General features: G+C 56.1%; 4 protein-coding genes and 1 non-coding gene across 5 annotated transcripts; 2 read left to right on the forward strand and 3 right to left on the reverse strand.

Annotated features, from left to right (window-relative positions):
- Window positions 1-363: 363 nt before the first annotated feature.
- On the forward strand, window positions 364-2,088 carry B0T15DRAFT_94316 (uncharacterized protein). The gene has a single exon (XM_062871476.1). It carries the CDS (start codon window positions 500-502, stop codon window positions 1,607-1,609), a length of 1,110 nt encoding a protein of 369 aa, XP_062723804.1. The 5' UTR covers window positions 364-499; the 3' UTR covers window positions 1,610-2,088.
- Window positions 2,089-2,864: 776 nt separating this feature from the next.
- Window positions 2,865-2,951, forward strand: B0T15DRAFT_t44. The gene has a single exon. It is a non-coding gene; the product is annotated as a tRNA-Lys (tRNA).
- A 291-nt stretch (window positions 2,952-3,242) lies between these two features.
- On the reverse strand, window positions 3,243-5,884 carry B0T15DRAFT_410236 (nucleophile aminohydrolase). Its single transcript, XM_062865369.1, has 4 exons — window positions 5,221-5,884; window positions 4,160-5,143; window positions 3,673-4,103; window positions 3,243-3,610 (listed from the first exon to the last, which is right to left on the reverse strand). The coding sequence occupies exons 1-4, from the start codon at window positions 5,479-5,481 to the stop codon at window positions 3,574-3,576; spliced, it is 1,713 nt and encodes a 570-aa protein (XP_062723805.1). The 5' UTR covers window positions 5,482-5,884; the 3' UTR covers window positions 3,243-3,573.
- Window positions 5,885-6,583: 699 nt separating this feature from the next.
- On the reverse strand, window positions 6,584-9,083 carry B0T15DRAFT_482873 (glycoside hydrolase family 37 protein; the record flags this gene model as incomplete). Its single annotated transcript, XM_062866131.1, has 5 exons — window positions 6,584-6,731; window positions 6,804-8,545; window positions 8,608-8,732; window positions 8,789-8,852; window positions 8,913-9,083. 5 exons carry the CDS (start codon window positions 9,081-9,083, stop codon window positions 6,584-6,586), a joined length of 2,250 nt encoding a protein of 749 aa, XP_062723806.1.
- A 1,942-nt stretch (window positions 9,084-11,025) lies between these two features.
- On the reverse strand, window positions 11,026-13,820 carry B0T15DRAFT_94588 (uncharacterized protein). Its single transcript, XM_062871477.1, has 3 exons — window positions 13,719-13,820; window positions 13,067-13,581; window positions 11,026-13,018 (listed from the first exon to the last, which is right to left on the reverse strand). The coding sequence occupies exons 2-3, from the start codon at window positions 13,510-13,512 to the stop codon at window positions 11,089-11,091; spliced, it is 2,376 nt and encodes a 791-aa protein (XP_062723807.1). The 5' UTR covers window positions 13,513-13,581; window positions 13,719-13,820; the 3' UTR covers window positions 11,026-11,088.
- Between the last annotated feature and the right edge of the window lie 2,994 nt (window positions 13,821-16,814).

Consider the following 16,814-nt stretch of genomic DNA (forward strand, 5'->3'; position numbering starts at 1 on the left):
GAAACATCTCGAATTGCATTGGGCTAAAGAAACGCTGAGAGCCGCCCGGCCTTCCTGCGTCACGCTGCGCGTATCGCCCGAGCCGCCAAAAGCTGTACGCCAAACATTAACACACAGCATCGACCACTTCCAAATTTGCATTCGCTCAACTGTTTCTTGGTCGCACCGCGCTGGGTCTCGAGCAAGGTACGACCGTTCTCATCTCTTGCCGCGGTAATTGGTCCCATACATGAAGGCCACTTTACAAGTGATTAATTTGCGGCGAATCGGCAAACTGGTCCAACGGGCCACACGCCATCTTCTCCTGTCGCGAGACACCCGTTTCATCCTCAGTGCCTGCGGGTGCACTCCGCCGGGAGATTGGGGGATCCTCAGAGCTGTACCTGCACCTATAAGCCCTCCCTGCTAACAGATTGCATACAACAGCTCCGCGAGGACCTTGCCATCTTAGTGAGCCATCTTGTGTTGAAAGCAGCGCGAATCTCGGCCTATCGACAGCATGAGCCTGGCGACCTCGATGCCCGCCCAGGGCAGGGCCGCGGTGCCCACGTTGGCTGAGCCTGAGTCCGAGCCGGGAACGGGCAACGTGACCCCGCGAGCGACAGCAGACGGAGAAGAAAAGAAAAAGAAGCGCAGCTTGTTCGGTTTTGGGAAGAAGAAGGCAGACGATTCGGCGAAGTCGCAATCCAAGCCCACTTCCACGGGCAAGCCCGCGCCGACTACCGGTCGGGCAAATACTACATCACCCATCCAAACAGATCACAGGCGTATGCAGCCCTCCTCGCCAGGGCGTTCCGGGTTTGCCTCTTCGCCGCGCCTCTCCTCTCCCGCCGGAAGCCAAATATTCGAACGAGACGTGCAAGAGAATCTGATCCCCAACTCACCCGCGATCCCCTCGCACATCCAGACCGAGAACTACATCCCGCCCGTCCTCGACGCGTCCTCCGAAGCCATCACCGACGACCACCTGGACCCGGACAACGTCGAAATCATCACGCACACGTCCCACCAGCCCGCGTCGCTCGCCGTCGCGGGCGGCATCGGCCTCGTGCCGCACGAGCCCTCGTGGGCCGACGAGCTGGCCGCCTTCTCGGCGCAACGGACCACGGCTGCGACGGCGCCGGCGACCGACACGGCGTCCAACTACGGCAGCTTCGACACGACCGACGTCCGCCGTCTGAGCTTCATCTCGTTTGCCGACGTCGTCCAAGCCGAGCAGGCGCAGTACCCCGCCGGCGCCGGCTCGCGCGACAGCATGCACCTCGCCGGCCTGACGTCCCTCGCCTCGATGGGCGGGGGGCGCAACAACCGCTCGCCGTCGCCCATCCGTTCCCCAGTCTCTAGCGCCGGCGGGCCGGGAACCAGCAGCCCGCCCACGAGCAAGTCCGGGTCGGTGAAGGGCCTGGAGATGTCGCCCAGTCGCAAACCTCTCGGGAGTCCGACCAGCATGATGAGCATGCAGCACGGTAGCCTGGCGCTGGGTGCGGGGGGTCCGACGGTGAGCGGGGAGATTGCCATCGAGACCATGTCGCAGGCGCTGAGGAGGACGGGGAGCGGGGATCTGAGCAGTGGTGGCGGAGTGAGGAGTTTCCCGGCGAGTCCTATTTAGTCACCATGACGAGGAGTCGGAGAGGGAGGAAAGGAGAGGTGATGTGCGTGTGCGGCTGATAAGTCTAAGAGGTGACGAGGGGCAGACTGTCTGCTTTGCCTAGGGTGAAGAGGGGAAGTGATACAAGAACGAGGGAGGGTTGGCATATGTCACGGTTGGGTCCCTAAGTGGGAGAGGGTTGTCGCCTTTCCATAGGGGCAGACCCGGGAAGAGGTTGTAGAGCGTTGTGTTGCGGGCAGCAATTTCGCAGGATACCCAGCCAGCCAGCTGACAACGCGATGGGATACAGCGGGTAAAGCGAGTATGGAGTGGGCGGGACGGGCTTCGTGCTTTACTTTTGCTTTACTTTTCTGGCCTATTACCGTTGGAGAAATGGAGTTCTGGTTCCCTTGCTGTCTCGACTTCTGTTCTTTCCGCTGTCTCCTATTTTGCGTCCGAATTACCAAAGGCTCTACCTAGCAGAGTCAAACTCTCCTAAGAGGAGGAGGGGAGGGGTCTTCGTTTCTTTTGGCCGGAGGGCTATTTACAGCCATTTTGTCTTTACCCCGCCCGGCCCCTCCTATGTTTGTCCCCGATGGTCCATTGTTTTGATAGGGGTTTCCTCATCGCCCCAGCTTTTCGCTGAGAATCGGAGGAAATGTGTCTATTTGTCGACTGGTTTGGCTACCCCTGAACGGTACGGTGAAGTTAACAGTGGGGAAGGGAATAAGATGCTCCTGTGGTTTCCTTCCAATTTGGACTACTAGTACTCATCGACTTCTCTGTGGGCCGGGCAGCCTGCGAGCGTTCATGACGTGTCCCTGTCGCCGCAAGTCAGTCTGCCCCAGAAGGGCGGATCGACCACCACCGTGGCAGAACAACTTTCGGTCATGTTCTCCAGAGTATAGGGTCATAAGTATTTACTACATTTTGTTAGTTAGGTCACGTAACCATTTCAGAGAGTCTCATAATAAACCGTTCACCAATGTGGCAATGGTATTGCATTGAGCTTAGGAGAAAAGGGGGCGGGTTTATGCAGTCTGCGGTGTCCTCGTTGCCATGGCACCTCGACTGAGTATATTAGTACTAGAAGCTCAGGGGGTATCGAAGCCGTGCAGTGACACCTAAATAATTCCAGCAGGCAGCTGCTCATCTCCCTCCAGAAGTCTCCTGGCGGTAAAGGAGAGGGTTGTGCAGTGGTTTTAGGAATTGTTGATTTCACGCTGACCTTATAGGAACAAACTTCTGACCCGACCTCAACATCAAATAATAGCCTGCCCGGCTAGCTCAATCGGTAGAGCGTGAGACTCTTAAGGAGTTCTCCGAAATCTCAAGGTTGTGGGTTCGACCCCCACGTCGGGCTCAATTCCCGTCGAACGACTCTCTTTTTCTACTGTTTTCCATCACGTATCTCTGGTATTTTTCGTCCATTTTGCTATATGCTCCGGTTCTGAGGTGCCCACCGTGGCTTTCCTTCCTTTGAGACCGTATCTAGCTAGCTCTTACATCGGTAGTTAGTTGTCTTCATCCTCAAGTCTGAGCCTCCTCTAGTTTTACCTCGCCGTTTCTAATGATTGCCTTGTTCACCACCTAGTCGAACTCCTTACCATGTCTTTGCAATAGACGAGAATGTGTTCTCATGTATGCCTATGCATGTAGTGACTGGGGTGGCACAGGACTTGATGTAGATGGCTTCAATATCCCAGCTAAGAGGGCCAGAGACTGGAGCGAGGTAATATCCCCCCGGCGTTACACGACGACTGTGGTAGCACGTCAAGACTCCCAAGAGAACCCTGATTACATGTTTGCTCCATCCCTAAACTATCCTTGTCTATGTTGCCGACGAAACTGACACAAACAGCCGCCAGCTATGAATCCCGCCATGATGCGACATGTCCTGGGAAAGACATGATTACTCAGGACACGGCCTGTATCTGTCTATGTGCAATACCCCAATCCACCTTCCCTGGGTAGTCAAACACCTCTTATTGGGTGGGCGGTTCGTTCGCCAGGTTATGGATGCTACGGCAGTTCAATGTCAGCAATTGCACCCAGCCACTCAAAAGAGCAATGACAAGACATACCTGATATCCTGCCGGTTGTTAGGATTCGCCATGCCCGCGTTTTTATCCTCCACGCCGCCATCGGCACCATTCTGGCTCCTGATTTCGAGCCCTGCGCTCCCATCCGTGAGCGAGCGCTTGGCCACGTTGACGGCACCGCCGTTGCCAACCGCGGTCTGGGTGCCCGCCTCTTCGGCCATCTTCCGCTTCTTGCCGCGGATCTCGTTGAGGTGCTCAAAGTAGCCCTCAGGAACCTCCGTCTTGTACTTGCCGCAGAACACGCCGACCTCAAAGTCCTTAACTTTACCACCCGGCGCCACCGCCATGCAAGCGGCCTTGAGGTCACCGAGGTCTTGATAGATGACGTCGTCGGCGTTGATGTGCCGCGCGATGTCTTGCCTGGTCTTCTCGTGCGCGATCAGTTCCTGAGGGGTAGCCAGGTCGATGCCGTACTGCGCAACTAGTTAGGTGCTGCTTTTCAAGAGGTTAACTGCTGAATGGAACATACGATATGAGGGTGCTTGATAGGCGGGGCGCAGCTTGCAAAGATGACCTTGCGCGCCCCAGCCTCGCGGGCCATGCTGACGATTTCCCTGCTGGTAGTGCCCCGGACAATCGAGTCGTCCACCAGACAGACAACGCGCCCCTCAAACTCGGACTCCATGGCACTCAGCTTCCGCCGAACACTTTTCTGCCGCGCCTTCTGGCCGGGCAAAATGAAGGTACGGTATACGTAGCGGTTCTTGATGAAACCGTTCGAAAAGGGCTTGCCCAGGCGCTCCGACACAACGGCCGCCGCCGTGTTGCTGGTTTCCGGTACCGGGATGATGACGTCGATCTCCTGGATACCCTCCTCGCCGAGAACCTCTCTCATCTTGTCAGCCAGCTTAGCGCCCATGTTCTGCCTGCTGCTGTTGACAGAGATGCCGTCCATGATCGTGTCCGGCCGCGCAAAGTAGACATACTCAAAGATGTCCGGAGAGTAGCCCTTGGCCTCGGCGACTTGGTGGAACTGCGGCTGGCCGCCTTTCTGGATGAAGACCGCCTGGCCCGGGAGGATGTCTTGGAAGTTCCGGAACCCCAGCTGCCGGAGGGCAATACTCTCCGAGGCCAGCATGTAGTCCGTCCCTCCCTCGACAGTGGCCGACGGCCGGCTTCCCATGATCAGCGGGCGGATGCCGAAGGAGTCGCGAAAGGCTAGGATGCCAAAACCGGCAACCATGGCGGTAGCGGCCCAGGCGCCCTGACAGCGCTGGTATGTCTGGGCCAGGGAGCTGAAGATGTCGTCGACGTTGACACGAGCCTTACCCGTCTCGTTCAGGGCATTGGCGAACACATTGAGCATTAGCTCGCTGTCGGAGTCGGTGTTCACATGGCGGTGGGCCTCCTTGTCGAGGAAGTTGCGCAGCTCGGGGGCGTTGATCAGGTTGCCGTTGTGCGCGAAGCAGATGCCGTAGGGGGAATTGACGTAGAACGGCTGGCTCTCGGCGCTCTGAGAGCAAATAAGGGGGTCAGCTTGACTAAACAAAACCAGACAGCTTTGATTCACGCCGGGCAAGAGCACCGTACCGAGCTAGTCCCTGCCGTCGGATACCGCAGATGGGCAATGCCCATGTACCCGGGCAGATCCGCGACGCGCTTGCCGTCCTCAAAGACCTTGGACGCCATGCCGTTGCCCTTGCACTGGAAGATCCTGCCGCCGGCCGCGCACGTCGCAACGCCACAGGCATCTTGGCCGCGATGCTGGAGATAGTACAGACTCTCATGGAGGTCAACTGCCGCATCGACGCTCAACGAGTCGGCGAGGATGAGGCCGAGAATGCCGCACATCTTATTGCCGAATTCGGGCACACTGTCACCCTCAGGAATACACGAATAATTCGGATGGATGAACGGTATCGATGACTGAAGGTACTGCACAGCAGGGAACACGAGACCGGCAGAGCGCGATAAATCGGCACTTGAAAGATTGGTCGACGGAGGCAACGCACAGGGAATGTTGGCCGGTGCCGAAGTCGGTCTTGTCCCCGGGATAAGGCTAAGGGCACGGGGTCAAAGATACGGTGGAGGGGAGGGGAGACCAGGAGCAACCCCCGCGAATTCAAGTTCACCCTCGTGGCAGGAGGACCAAATGGAAGGAGTGATAGTAATAACCTGTACTTGATTCCATCTTTTTAGGAGTTGACTTTTTTCAACCGGAGAACGGGTAACAACAGCTCTCCATATATGGCGGGGAAAATTTTCTAGAGGGGCAAGTCTTTGCGGGGCATGTGAAATCCGTCTTGCGCTGTTTGTTGATTGTGGCTTGGCACTTTTATTATGATTGGTTGCCACTCCTGCGGTTGCCGAACCCCGGATTTCCAGAACGGCCCGGAAAGAGATCCGGAACGTGGCAGAACGGCGAAGTCACAGCTTGCAAGACCTGTCCAAATTCTTTGCGCAGGGGAACACAAGCGGGCAGTCACAATGACGTTTGAAACCTTAGCAACTAAGTGGTTGATAAGGACTACCTTATGTTATCGCTATTCTGCTAAAGACCCGCAAGCTAAATGCTACCTCAGACTAACTGACCGCATCTGAATGCCATACCTAGCCTAGAACCTACCTAAAACACCAACGGACAATGGGAAATATGTCCCCCTGATTCCCAGCCAGAAGCTGATAACCTTGCAGTAGCATAGCTATTGCGTCTAGCTGCCATGCTGTTCATTTGCCTTCTCGCCACTGACGTCTCACCTAGTAGGTCCCGTACGGCTCTGCCCCCTTGTTCCTTGGTCCCCTTTGCACCTAAACCCGAATGCAGTCAACCTGAATATGCATATGCAGTATTCTGCCCCTCTCCACCGAAAGATGCGGAATGACTCCCATAACAAAGGCCATCTCCCAGCATGTACAACGCTAGCAACAGCAATTCCCGAACTCAACCAAAAAATCAAACCAACTCGGCAAGAGCTTTGGCACGGTTGTCCTCCAGCGCCTTGACAAACGTCTCGTACGGGGTCAGCGTGCCCAGTGCCCGGCGCATATGGGCATTGACGATCTGTAAGCCGTAAACGTAGCTGGCATTGACCCAGCCGAATCTGTGCCACACCAGTCAGTCCCCATGTTGCCTGCTTCACGCTTACGGAAATAGAACTGAAGAAAAGACTCACCCTTCCTTAGCAACACCCTTGAAGTCCAGCCCCTGGTTCCCGTACTCGGCATCGACGCGGTGGGGATCGATCGGGCGCGTGACATCATACTTTTCCACGACCACGCCATTGAAGTCGACAAACGCCTTGGTAATCATGAACAACCACTTGTACGCCAGCCGCTCGGCCTCCTCGGTGAAGCTATACCGATACAGCCCCGTCCACGCCAGCATCTGCTGCGGCGCCCATCCGTAAGGGTAGTCCCACTGGCGGTTCGGCCGTTCCAGCCCAATCTCGCCGCGGCTCTCCTTGGTCCCGGACAACAGCCCGCCAAACGCCTCAAACCGCGGCAACGCCTTGGTCACCATGGCGGCCGCCTGCTTGGGGCTGCTCACGCCCGCCCAGAGTGCCCAGAAGGTCGTCGCGCTCTCGTAAGTGCACTGCTCGCGCTTGGCCGTGTCGTAGTCAAAGTACATGCCCTCGGCCTCGTTCCAGAGATACTTGTCGATGGCCAACTTGCGGCGCTTAGCCCGGCGGTCCCAGATGGCCGAAGTCTCGACGTGGTTGGGTGTCATGCTGCCGACGCAGTACTCGGCCGGGATGACCAGCTTGTCGCCGAAGACGTTGCGGATGGTGCGCGCGATGTCGGTCTCGTACTTAAAGAGGAGCGAGTTGAGGTCGATCGTGGCGAGGTTGGCGCAGACGCCTTCGAAGCGGTACGTCGTGTCGTGGCCCGACTCGCGCACCGCGCGGTCATGCATGAAGTACTCGTCCAGCGCGGGCTCCTTGATCCTCCCGTGGTTGTAAGCGTCGACGAACTCTTCGAAGGTGACGCCATGCTTCTTGACGTAAGGCTCCAGGATGTGGACGAAGTGGCCAGCCTCGGTCTCCGGCGGCACACCGAGGCCTTCGGGCCGGTAGCGGGAGAGACCGGTAACCGGGTCTAACCGCGGCTCGGCTACCCAGACACTGTGATATTCCTTGATTGCAGCAAGGATGGCGGTTCGCAAGAACTCGAGCGCGCCCGGCTCGTGCTTGATCTTGTCGTACACCCTGAGGGCCATGTCGGTCAGGAATGGCGGCTGTGATCGTAAGAGATAGTACGACCGTGTAGCGTTGAGAATCTTGCCGTAATGCTTGATGCAGAAGCAGAAGTTGAGAACCATCGACTTGGCCAACTCGACCTTGTCGTGGACCAGCAACCCGAGCGACTCCATGTAACTGTCCCAGCCATACAACTCGTTGAACCGACCTCCAGGGACCACAAATGGCCGACCCCTCATAGTCTTTTCCCCTGTCTTAGGATCCGTCACCTCCTCCATGTCCACTGCCAGTAACCCGGGTTTAGAGTTCATGTCCCGGACCAATTCCGGTGTGATCTTCTCTGGCAGCAGCTGCACGTCCAGTCGGATCTCGGGTCTCTCTTCCGCCAGCTTCTTGTAGTACTCGTACTGCTCAGGGGCGCCCCCGGGCACATAGATCCGTGGTCGAGGGTCATCGGTCCAGTCTTTTGGATCCCGCGCGGCAATCTCGATGCTCGAAGCGTCGATGCGCCGCGTAAGCCCCTCCCAGAAGTGGTCCCGGATCATCCGTGATAGCCGATTGACGGGGTTCTCGTTCAGTCTCGCCTCATCCAGGATGATCTGCTTCCGGCCATACTCTTTGGCGAGCGAGAGCTCTTGCAGAAGGTTGGAAAGCATGTAGGTGCCGCGGACGTCGAAGCGATTGTGCCCGTTGGAAGCCGCTGTGCGGAGGGTAAGAACCTGGGCGGCCAATCTGTCAATCTTCTGCTTCAATGAGGTCTTCGGACGGCTAACTAACTCACCTTAGGCCCATTGTCCTCAATTGTGATTTGCATGTTCCTGTCTGTGTCCTCCTGCAATTGCAGGCTTTGTAGCGTCGGCTCGACCTGGATCAGGAAGCGGCGGCCATGGGGGATCGTAGACTCGTCTAGTAACCAGCTGTCAGCGGAAAGCTCGGGTTGCAGTCGAGGACCTTTCCCGTACCATGACTTCCTCGCCTATACGGCTCATGCATACGCATCTGCTCCATCTGTTTCAACAAGCTATTCTGCAAGGTAGATCCTGATTAGCGACCAGCCGTGTACTCGAGAGCTTCACTGTCGCCTACCTGAGAGTAGGTACGTGTTCGCGGCCCAGCCCGATTGTTCCTGTGGCGCTCCTCCGCGGTATAGTATGTCCTCGCATCGTCGTAGACTCCCAACTCATCGATTGACCCTCGCGCCCTCGGGGGACCAGGGGGCGCGGGTCCCACGAGATCGTGCTCCTTGATCACGGGCATCGTGAATCGCGACGGTCAGAACAGGCGGATTGGTGGCCGGACAAAGCTAAGGAAGGACTGGATGGGCTAGGCTCGTGCTTCGTATCGAGGAAAGTTTGTCCCCTGGTGATCAAGATCGCTCACACGATGCCTCGTGGTCTGTTGTTGGTAGCAGTAAGGAGGACAGGACAGGTGCAAATGAAGGTCTGCGGCGTTGCTAGGAGAAGTTGCCTCAAGTCCGGCGAAGTCCGGCCGGGTTCAGGAGGACAGGGTCCGCGGAAACTGGCAGGGGCGGCCGAGATTGGGATCAGATCACGCGGACCCAAAAAAAGGACCACAACTAACTAGCCTTGCAGCAGCAACGGGGTTCAGCTGGCAAGAAGATTGCCGAAGTCGAAGGCGAAGGCGAGTCTTATCGTAATGTTGCCGTGTAATGCGAACGTTGGGTTGAAAGCGGGGAAATGCGTTCAGTGTTCGCTTCTGGATTGATAATCTCGAGAGCTTCAACCGGTTGCTCCTGCTCAGATAAGGTCAGGTAGGTAATCTTGTGTCAAGGACAACAGTTAATGTTGAAGAGCTCGTGCAACCTGAAGAGAACACACGCTTGTACATAGTGGATCTGTGGCAACCCACGATAAATTCTGCACTACACTACGGATACGTGATGATGAGCCTGCATGCAGATCTCTGATTCCCTGATTCCATTGGCCTCCTCATTGACAGCCCCGATTCACAAATAACCTCTTAGACACGAGGAAGCCTCCGGGTTATATCTAAGCAAAGCTAGGAGGCAATCTTTCGTCTGTGCCCTATTTTCTGCGACTGTCTTAGGATAAAACACTGGATTGCTGGTAGACAGTATCGTGCTATCGTCAAACTCCCTTTTTGCAGATGCACTGACATGTGGATCATAACAGTAAAAGGGTGACGTACGGATGCAAGTCAGCAACGGAACAAGCGGGCTGGTTCCACTATGACGAAGCTCTCTCACGTTTCAGTGCCTGAACTGCCTGCGAGGAGTAAACTGGAAGTGGCACAAGCTGAAAACGCATAGCTCTTCACAAGCACGACAAGTCAAGTATCTGTCCCGGATCCGACACCGAGGTCTAGCTTCCTGTTTGCGAAACCGGAAACTTGCAATCGCGGTGTTTTCGGAAAGCGAGCGCACAGGGCTGAATGTCATCATTCCGAGCTGACCCCCGCAGTCCTGTCACGGCCCGGTAGGTACAACACTACCCGCGCCTACCCCACGATTTCCATTCCGTTTCCGGGAAGAAGTCGCTGAAGGAAAATCACGCGTGAACACCTGGTGACTTAAAGGTTCTGTCTTCAATTTACCTACCCTGTGGTATTTCTCCGTCGCCTTCCATCTCTTCGAAAACGACGCCGATGGTTCTCGAAGCTTGGCGCCGACCACTCTAATCCTGGTACATAGTACAGCGTCATAGCGCTAGCGCTCCAAGTAGTTGGCTTACCTAATAAAGTAAGGTAGCTAGTATAGATAGCCACATAGGCGCCATGGCTGGAGGATGTACCAGTTTTCAGACTGCCCGTGGGGGTCTCACCCAAGCCAGAGCAACGCAGCCTCTTTCATCTCATTAGTGTCATGATAATTACATATGTACATTAAACAATACATCGGCGACTGCGCCTTAGTACACGTGTACATATATGCCCCCGTCTTCAGACCGGTATGTACCAAAATAAGCTTCTATCCAGTGTTGGGAAGATCCTGAAACAAATCCCGACCAACGCCGTTTTCATAGCCCGGACGTGTTGGCCGGTCCGCCCCCCCCCCTCCCCCTCCCCCCCCGGGGACCCGGCCAGGGCACCAAACATGGGAAAGAAAAAGGCAAGGTATTGTACATGGTAAAAGTACAGATGTGAACTCAGCTCCTTAACGCCATTATTATGCAAGTCGGAACGTTGTTATGCAGAGAGTGCTGAAAAAAACAAAACCAAGAATGAAAATAGAAGAGAAAAAAATAAGTGAACCAAAACACAACGTGCGGCGGCACCTTCCAGGTTATGAAACCTCAGACGGATGTTCCCATTTTATGGGATGAAGCAACATACTCCTGAGACACATCCGGCCCGTGCTATCGCTGCTCTCCTCCTCCTGCTTGCCGCCCCTCAGGGTACCCTCGCCGGAACGGCCGCCGTTCGGCCCCCGGCCGTCATACTGCGCATAGCCCAGCCAGCGGCGCCACAGCAGGCCGGCGAACTCGCTGTGGTAGTACCAGCTGGTGCCCTTGTGATTGTGCTCGTTCCTGAGGTCGAACGGGCTCCCCTTCCCGCTAGACGAGTGGTCGCGGCCGCCGTTGAACGCCTTGTCCACCGCGGGCAGCTCCCACTCGCGGTCGAGGTGGACCGGGTGGGGCGCGTAGACAGCCTTGAGGCCGTGATGCAGCGCCATGGACGCCGGGTACATCTCGCTGAACATGTTGTGGTGGAGCCGCCAGTTCTCCTCGTGCATGACGGCCAGCAGACGGCGGCTCAGGCGGGCCGCCGTGACGATGGCGCACCGGCGGGGCGGGATGGGGAGCTTGGTATCGTAGCCCGTCACGTCGCTGGCGAAGATCCAGCCCGACTGATCGGTGTCGAAAAGGGGGTTGAGCGTGATCAGGTCAGCGTCTTCGCCTACACCGCACTGTGACATGTCGGAGCTGGAGGAGCATGAGGACGGGAGGAAGCTCTCGCCGCCCAGCTCAGAGCGGAGAGGCGTGCGGCCAGGGAAGGACACGGGCCCCAACACGGCGGGGCGCCCGCTGGCTCTGGTCTCGTTGTGGACGAGCTCGGTGAAGTTGTCCCAGTCTCCGTGATACCTGGGGATATAGTACTTCGCCGATCGCTCCCACGCTTCTACGCGCGACTGCTGCTTGGCCCATTCCCCGAGCCGGTCGAACAGCTCGTAGTAGTTCCCGATCCAGCGCATGTCCAACTCCCAGTTCCAGAAGTGCGTGTATTCCGGGTGGGTCATGGCGAAATACTGAAGAGGCATGTGCGCACTGCGGTAGACTCCATGGATAGCCTGACCACTCGGGTTCGTGAAACTGAGGCCAAACTGAGTCGGATATACAAGGCGCATCTGCTCCTCGGACCAGAGCGTGCAAATGCTGTGGAACTCGGCCGGTACGTTGTCGTCGAGAATTCGCTGAGCAGTTACCGGATCGGCCCAGATGGCTTCGTTGTTGTCGCGGACGTGGAGTAGGAAGTGCACCGCATACTCGCCGCCAGACCGCAGGGCAAGCTCCGAGATCATGGCTCGGAAATTGAGAATCGCGTGATGGCTCCATTGAAACCCGGTGTACGCTCGCACCACGACGGCTGTCCGGGGTATCCTTTGTCGCTCCGTCTCCCGGAAGGCTTGCTCCGCGTTATCTGGCGGTTCTCCTTGGCTCATCATCCTCAACGGATCCTCTTGGCCGTCCGGTTCAAGAAAGCGCTTCTTGTTGGCTTGGTAGCATCGAGCCTGGGCATCGCCCCAATCGATGTCGGTGTAGTTGATCTTGCCCGTCTTGGCCCAGACAACTTCGTTCCCGGCTCGCTCAGTATCCAAGCCGACTTCCACACCTCCGTCCTCGATGCTGTAGCCCAAGCCATAGGGGCCGAACCTGCCGAACCTGTCAAAGCAGATATCGTCCCTAAGACCCAGGAGTTTATGCGAGCCGATGACGGGCTCGGGCTGGGCCTGGATGAGACCTGTGTAGGCGTAAAGGTCAGGGACCGGAACCTTCCCATCCTTGTCCAGATGGCACGGCTCGACGTGGTGGTACTGGTCCGTGTAGTCCGCCGAGTTGTAATCAGGCTGGGGTATAAACGGGGTGGGAGTTGGCAACCCCGTGTACGTGACTGTGACTGGGAAAGGGTATTCTTCGCCTCTTGGTCTGGGGTGCTCAGGCCTGTATTCGCTGACCGGTACTAAGGCCTTGAGCCCGACATAAAAACCGTCGAGGCTGCTGGGTCAGCGCTCGCTGTTCCTCGGGTTGGGTGTGAACACTCACTGTCTAAACTTCAGCCAACGGGGCATAGGCTCGCGCCAAAATGAGCTGTCGGCTTTCGTTGACCCGGGATCGATGCTGATAAGGACCATGCCGTCAGCATCGGTGTCCCCGACATTGTTGCTGTCAGCGATGTGGCCGCCAGCAGTGTTGTCGAGAGCATTGTTGGCGTCAGCATCGTCGCCATCTCCAGCCTGCTCGAATATTATCCGTGCTAGATGCCTTTCCCTCTGCACGCTGGTTCCGATGGGGCGCGTGACGAGGTATAGCAGAAGGAGCGATCCGACAGCCCAGAGGATAACACGGTGAATGTAGCTGTGGCAGAGAAGCGACCGTAATTGAACCCTCGGCTTGTGGTGTGGCGATCGAGAAAGAAGGCTACCTTTGTCGCTGGAGAAGAGATTCGATAAAAATGAAGAACTTCGTTTGAGGAACGAGCGGTGGTCCATCGCTTAGGAGGCGGGTGCGAGGTTAGGCAAAACCTCGTCCTGGCTAAGGTAACCAGCAAACGACAGCGTCTAGCGAGCGTGTAAGCGAGGGACGACTTCTAAATGAGAGAAGCGGGAAGTCGGGAGAAGGAGGGAAGGAAGCAATGCATGTTTAAGCTCTCCAAGGTAGAGGTGCTTGCAAAGGGACGCTAGGTACAAGTACGTACCCAGAAGATCAGACGACGGGAACAGCACAAATACGCCAGAGCGTCAGAGCCTACACTGGGCATCAAGCAACCAACCGGGCACCAGGCATGGGAACGGGAAGCGAGTTAGTTCACAGCATAACCAGAGACGGTCGGGTGGCCATATACTGTACACTTGCATCAGCATCGAAGGCGTGAGAGACCGTAAGAATGCCCGTAAGGTTTTCCGGCGACACAAGGGCAGACGCCCCTCGGCCATGCCCTAGCGAGCAGACGCCATAGGTGCCTCGTCAAATGCACGGCCAGAGCCTCTTACAATCCCTCCGGATTGTGGATCTCCTCGCATCCCATAACATCCGGCATGTGGCACTTCTGACCTTCCGTGCGGCAAGAGGGCGGTTCAGTGGCCTGGAACACCAGGCAGACGATATGGATGTGAGCGGGAGTGATGTAAGCATGTCGCAAAGATGGGCCTCTGCCGAAAATGGTCAAGTCAGGACGATGAGTGCTGTGGCGACTCAGTGGCAGAGCTCAAAACTGTGGCACAAAACAAATGATTCCGTGCATCCCTTATTAGTTGAGTTACCTGGAAGACCTACGATAGAGGTTGCAAACCACCAAGTCCCGTCCTCTCGGATCTGCCAAGGCTTCAACGTGTGGTAATGAGAAGCAACTCTGATTCGTACTGTGCTGAAGCCGTAATAGTGCTAGTACCACAGTATGAATAGGTACGTAGTACAGTAATTACATCACTCCCCAAACCTGTTGTTCTAGAACGAACAAAGACTTGCGGATGCTGCGCCGCGCATCATCCCTCAACTCTAATGCCAGTAACAGGACCCAAAACCAACACCCAGAATGCCAAGTTTCAGATCCTCTTTCGGGGGGTTTATTTGCAGCAAGCTGTGATGGTCAGTGTACGGATGTAAATTTTATATGTATTGTATTGTACGATACATACATACATCCTGGGGAGCGAGACACAAAGTCTCAACATGTTAACATTCCCTCCTCGAACACTTTAATCGATTATCCGGGTAGGCATGCTCGCTCATTGTGACAAGCGTGTCACAAGTACTCCGCCGGTAAACCTACCAAACATATCAAAAAAGGCCCGTGAAACAATACCAGTTCGAGACGCCGCACCTGGACTGTGAGAGCCGTTTCATGCCATATCCGCTGCCCTGGAAGCTACCTAGATCCGAGCGATCTGTGCCATGCAGTTGCCAACCCCACGGCAGCAGCACGTGTGTCCATCGGAGAAGGAAGTGCCAATGTGGCCTGTACTGTCGACGTCGAAGTTCAAAGGACTCTGTCATCGGGACATTTCGCCAAAAGCCTCACTTAGAACCTTCGGATCACACCTCGGAGCTCGAGGGAATCTGTCTGAGACAAACAGTGCTTCATACATACAGGTACCTTATGGTAGGTAGGTAGGTAGGTAAGATTGTTTCGTACTGCCAGACAAAGAATGCTTGCACTAACGGAGAGACAACACAAAGGTGCCCGTTCCTCGCAACGTAACGTAAAGCGAAGGCCGCCTCTGCGTTGTTTGCGTTGTTGGGAGCGCTGGAGTAAACCGTTCCCGCCCCTGTGTATTTGTCGAGCCAGATGATATCAGCTCGTCCGGACCTCTCCACGTCGGCGAAACGGAGGTCGGCACGGTCCATACAGAATCACCAGTGCGCTATTAGTCTGCCGTTGAGAAGGCACACTCAAGGGGGTATGAATCCACCAAGCCTCTGCAAACGTGCCTAGGCCAACATTCACCATGCCATTTGCGCGATTGAGCCAGCCAGTGATACGACCGCTGGTCTCATGACAGAGGACGTCGGCACGCCCGTCGCCGCTGTTTGCGTTGATGGTTACCTACCTAGTCTAGGCGAATCACCTAGAATGAAAACCAGCTCGGGACTGTGCTTACTCTATGTCAGCGATACGCATACCGCGGCCAAAGATGGACAACCCCCATCCCTGATTACACCCGGGCGAAGCGACAACGCCCCTGTTGGCGAAAGTAATATTTTGGACGCGATGGACCTGAACGAGACATGCCTTAGTTACCCTTACCATTTTGGGCTCTGAAAGGACCTGGCCCCCAGGTTCCGGAACGACATCATCGGGTGTCAACAAACATAGGCGAGCTCGGAAGGAATCAGCCCTAAAGCTTCTTCAAGTCCGACGGAGGATGACCTTTTGTCCAAATCCATGTTATGATCAGGCCACAGCATAGTACCATTTTCCTTTGTTGCTTCAAGAAATCAAATTAAAAAGGCTCCTGTAACTAAGTACCAGCTGAGCAAGTTTGACTGCATTGCCACTTGCTTCCTCCACCTCTTTTCGTATTGATTTCGCAGACATATGTGATCTCCAACGGAACCTTTTATCACTAATAAGGTGTTTATATATGGGGCGACGAAGCCATGAAGACCCAATCTACCATCCGGCCCACCCCGGTCAATGCCTCGGCAACGGGCCGGCACCCCTGCCGCAACGGAGCCGAGAACCGGAGGTAAACCCCTTGCCCGGTCTATCTCCGCCGGGCAGGAGCAACCCAACCAAGAAAAATCTTGATCCGACCACATGATATCAGCCTAACCTCTGTTATTACTCTCGCTTCTTGGAGAGAAAAAGAAAAAATCTTTATACCAGCAGTCTCCTAGCTAACAAAGCAGTCGCCAAGCGCGCCAGAGGGGCGAGGGCACGATCTACGTAGGATCTGAGAGCCGGTATGATCCGTATGAACCATGAGTCACTCGAAAGTCACAGGAGAAGGACTTCAAGAGGAGGCGCATGATGAGAAGCAAAACGGGCCCGTCCCGGAGGACCTTTCTCCTGGGGTGCGACAAGAAGAAGAACCTCACGAGAACTCCTCCACAGAGCGGCATCCACAAGTGCCGCCGGGTACGGGCACCGGGATGGAGCCGGAAGCGGAGCACGCTACAACCGGAACACGGAGATCCTCCTCCTCCTCCACCGCCTCCTCCTCCCGCCGGTCCTCCGCCTCGGACATCGCCCCCGTAATAACCCCGGACCAACAAGACCACGTCTCGCTGGGGGGCGACAACCCGATCGAGCACACGACGTCCTTCGTGGAGATACCCGACGAGGTGTACG

The sequence above is a fragment of the Chaetomium strumarium genome (genome assembly GCF_033439665.1).
Source record: "Chaetomium strumarium strain CBS 333.67 chromosome Unknown B0T15scaffold_2, whole genome shotgun sequence".
Classification (NCBI taxonomy): domain Eukaryota; kingdom Fungi; phylum Ascomycota; class Sordariomycetes; order Sordariales; family Chaetomiaceae; genus Chaetomium; species Chaetomium strumarium.

What these genes read in the sequence shown, in the direction of transcription:
- B0T15DRAFT_94316 (XM_062871476.1), top strand. Translation starts at nt 500, where the DNA reads ATGAGCCTGGCGACCTCGATGCCCGCCCAGGGCAGGGCCGCGGTGCCC.
- B0T15DRAFT_410236 (XM_062865369.1), bottom strand. Translation starts at nt 5,481, where the DNA reads ATGTGCGGCATTCTCGGCCTCATCCTCGCCGACTCGTTGAGCGTCGAT. An exon ending in CGACGGCAGGGACTAGCTCG is followed by an intron (nt 5,144 to 5,220) that starts GTACGGTGCTCT and finishes ATTTGCTCTCAG; the next exon opens with AGCGCCGAGAGCCAGCCGTT. An exon ending in AACAACCGGCAGGATATCAG is followed by an intron (nt 3,611 to 3,672) that starts GTATGTCTTGTC and finishes GAACTGCCGTAG; the next exon opens with CATCCATAACCTGGCGAACG.
- B0T15DRAFT_94588 (XM_062871477.1), bottom strand. Translation starts at nt 13,512, where the DNA reads ATGGACCACCGCTCGTTCCTCAAACGAAGTTCTTCATTTTTATCGAAT. An exon ending in CGTTGGCTGAAGTTTAGACA is followed by an intron (nt 13,019 to 13,066) that starts GTGAGTGTTCAC and finishes CTGACCCAGCAG; the next exon opens with CCTCGACGGTTTTTATGTCG.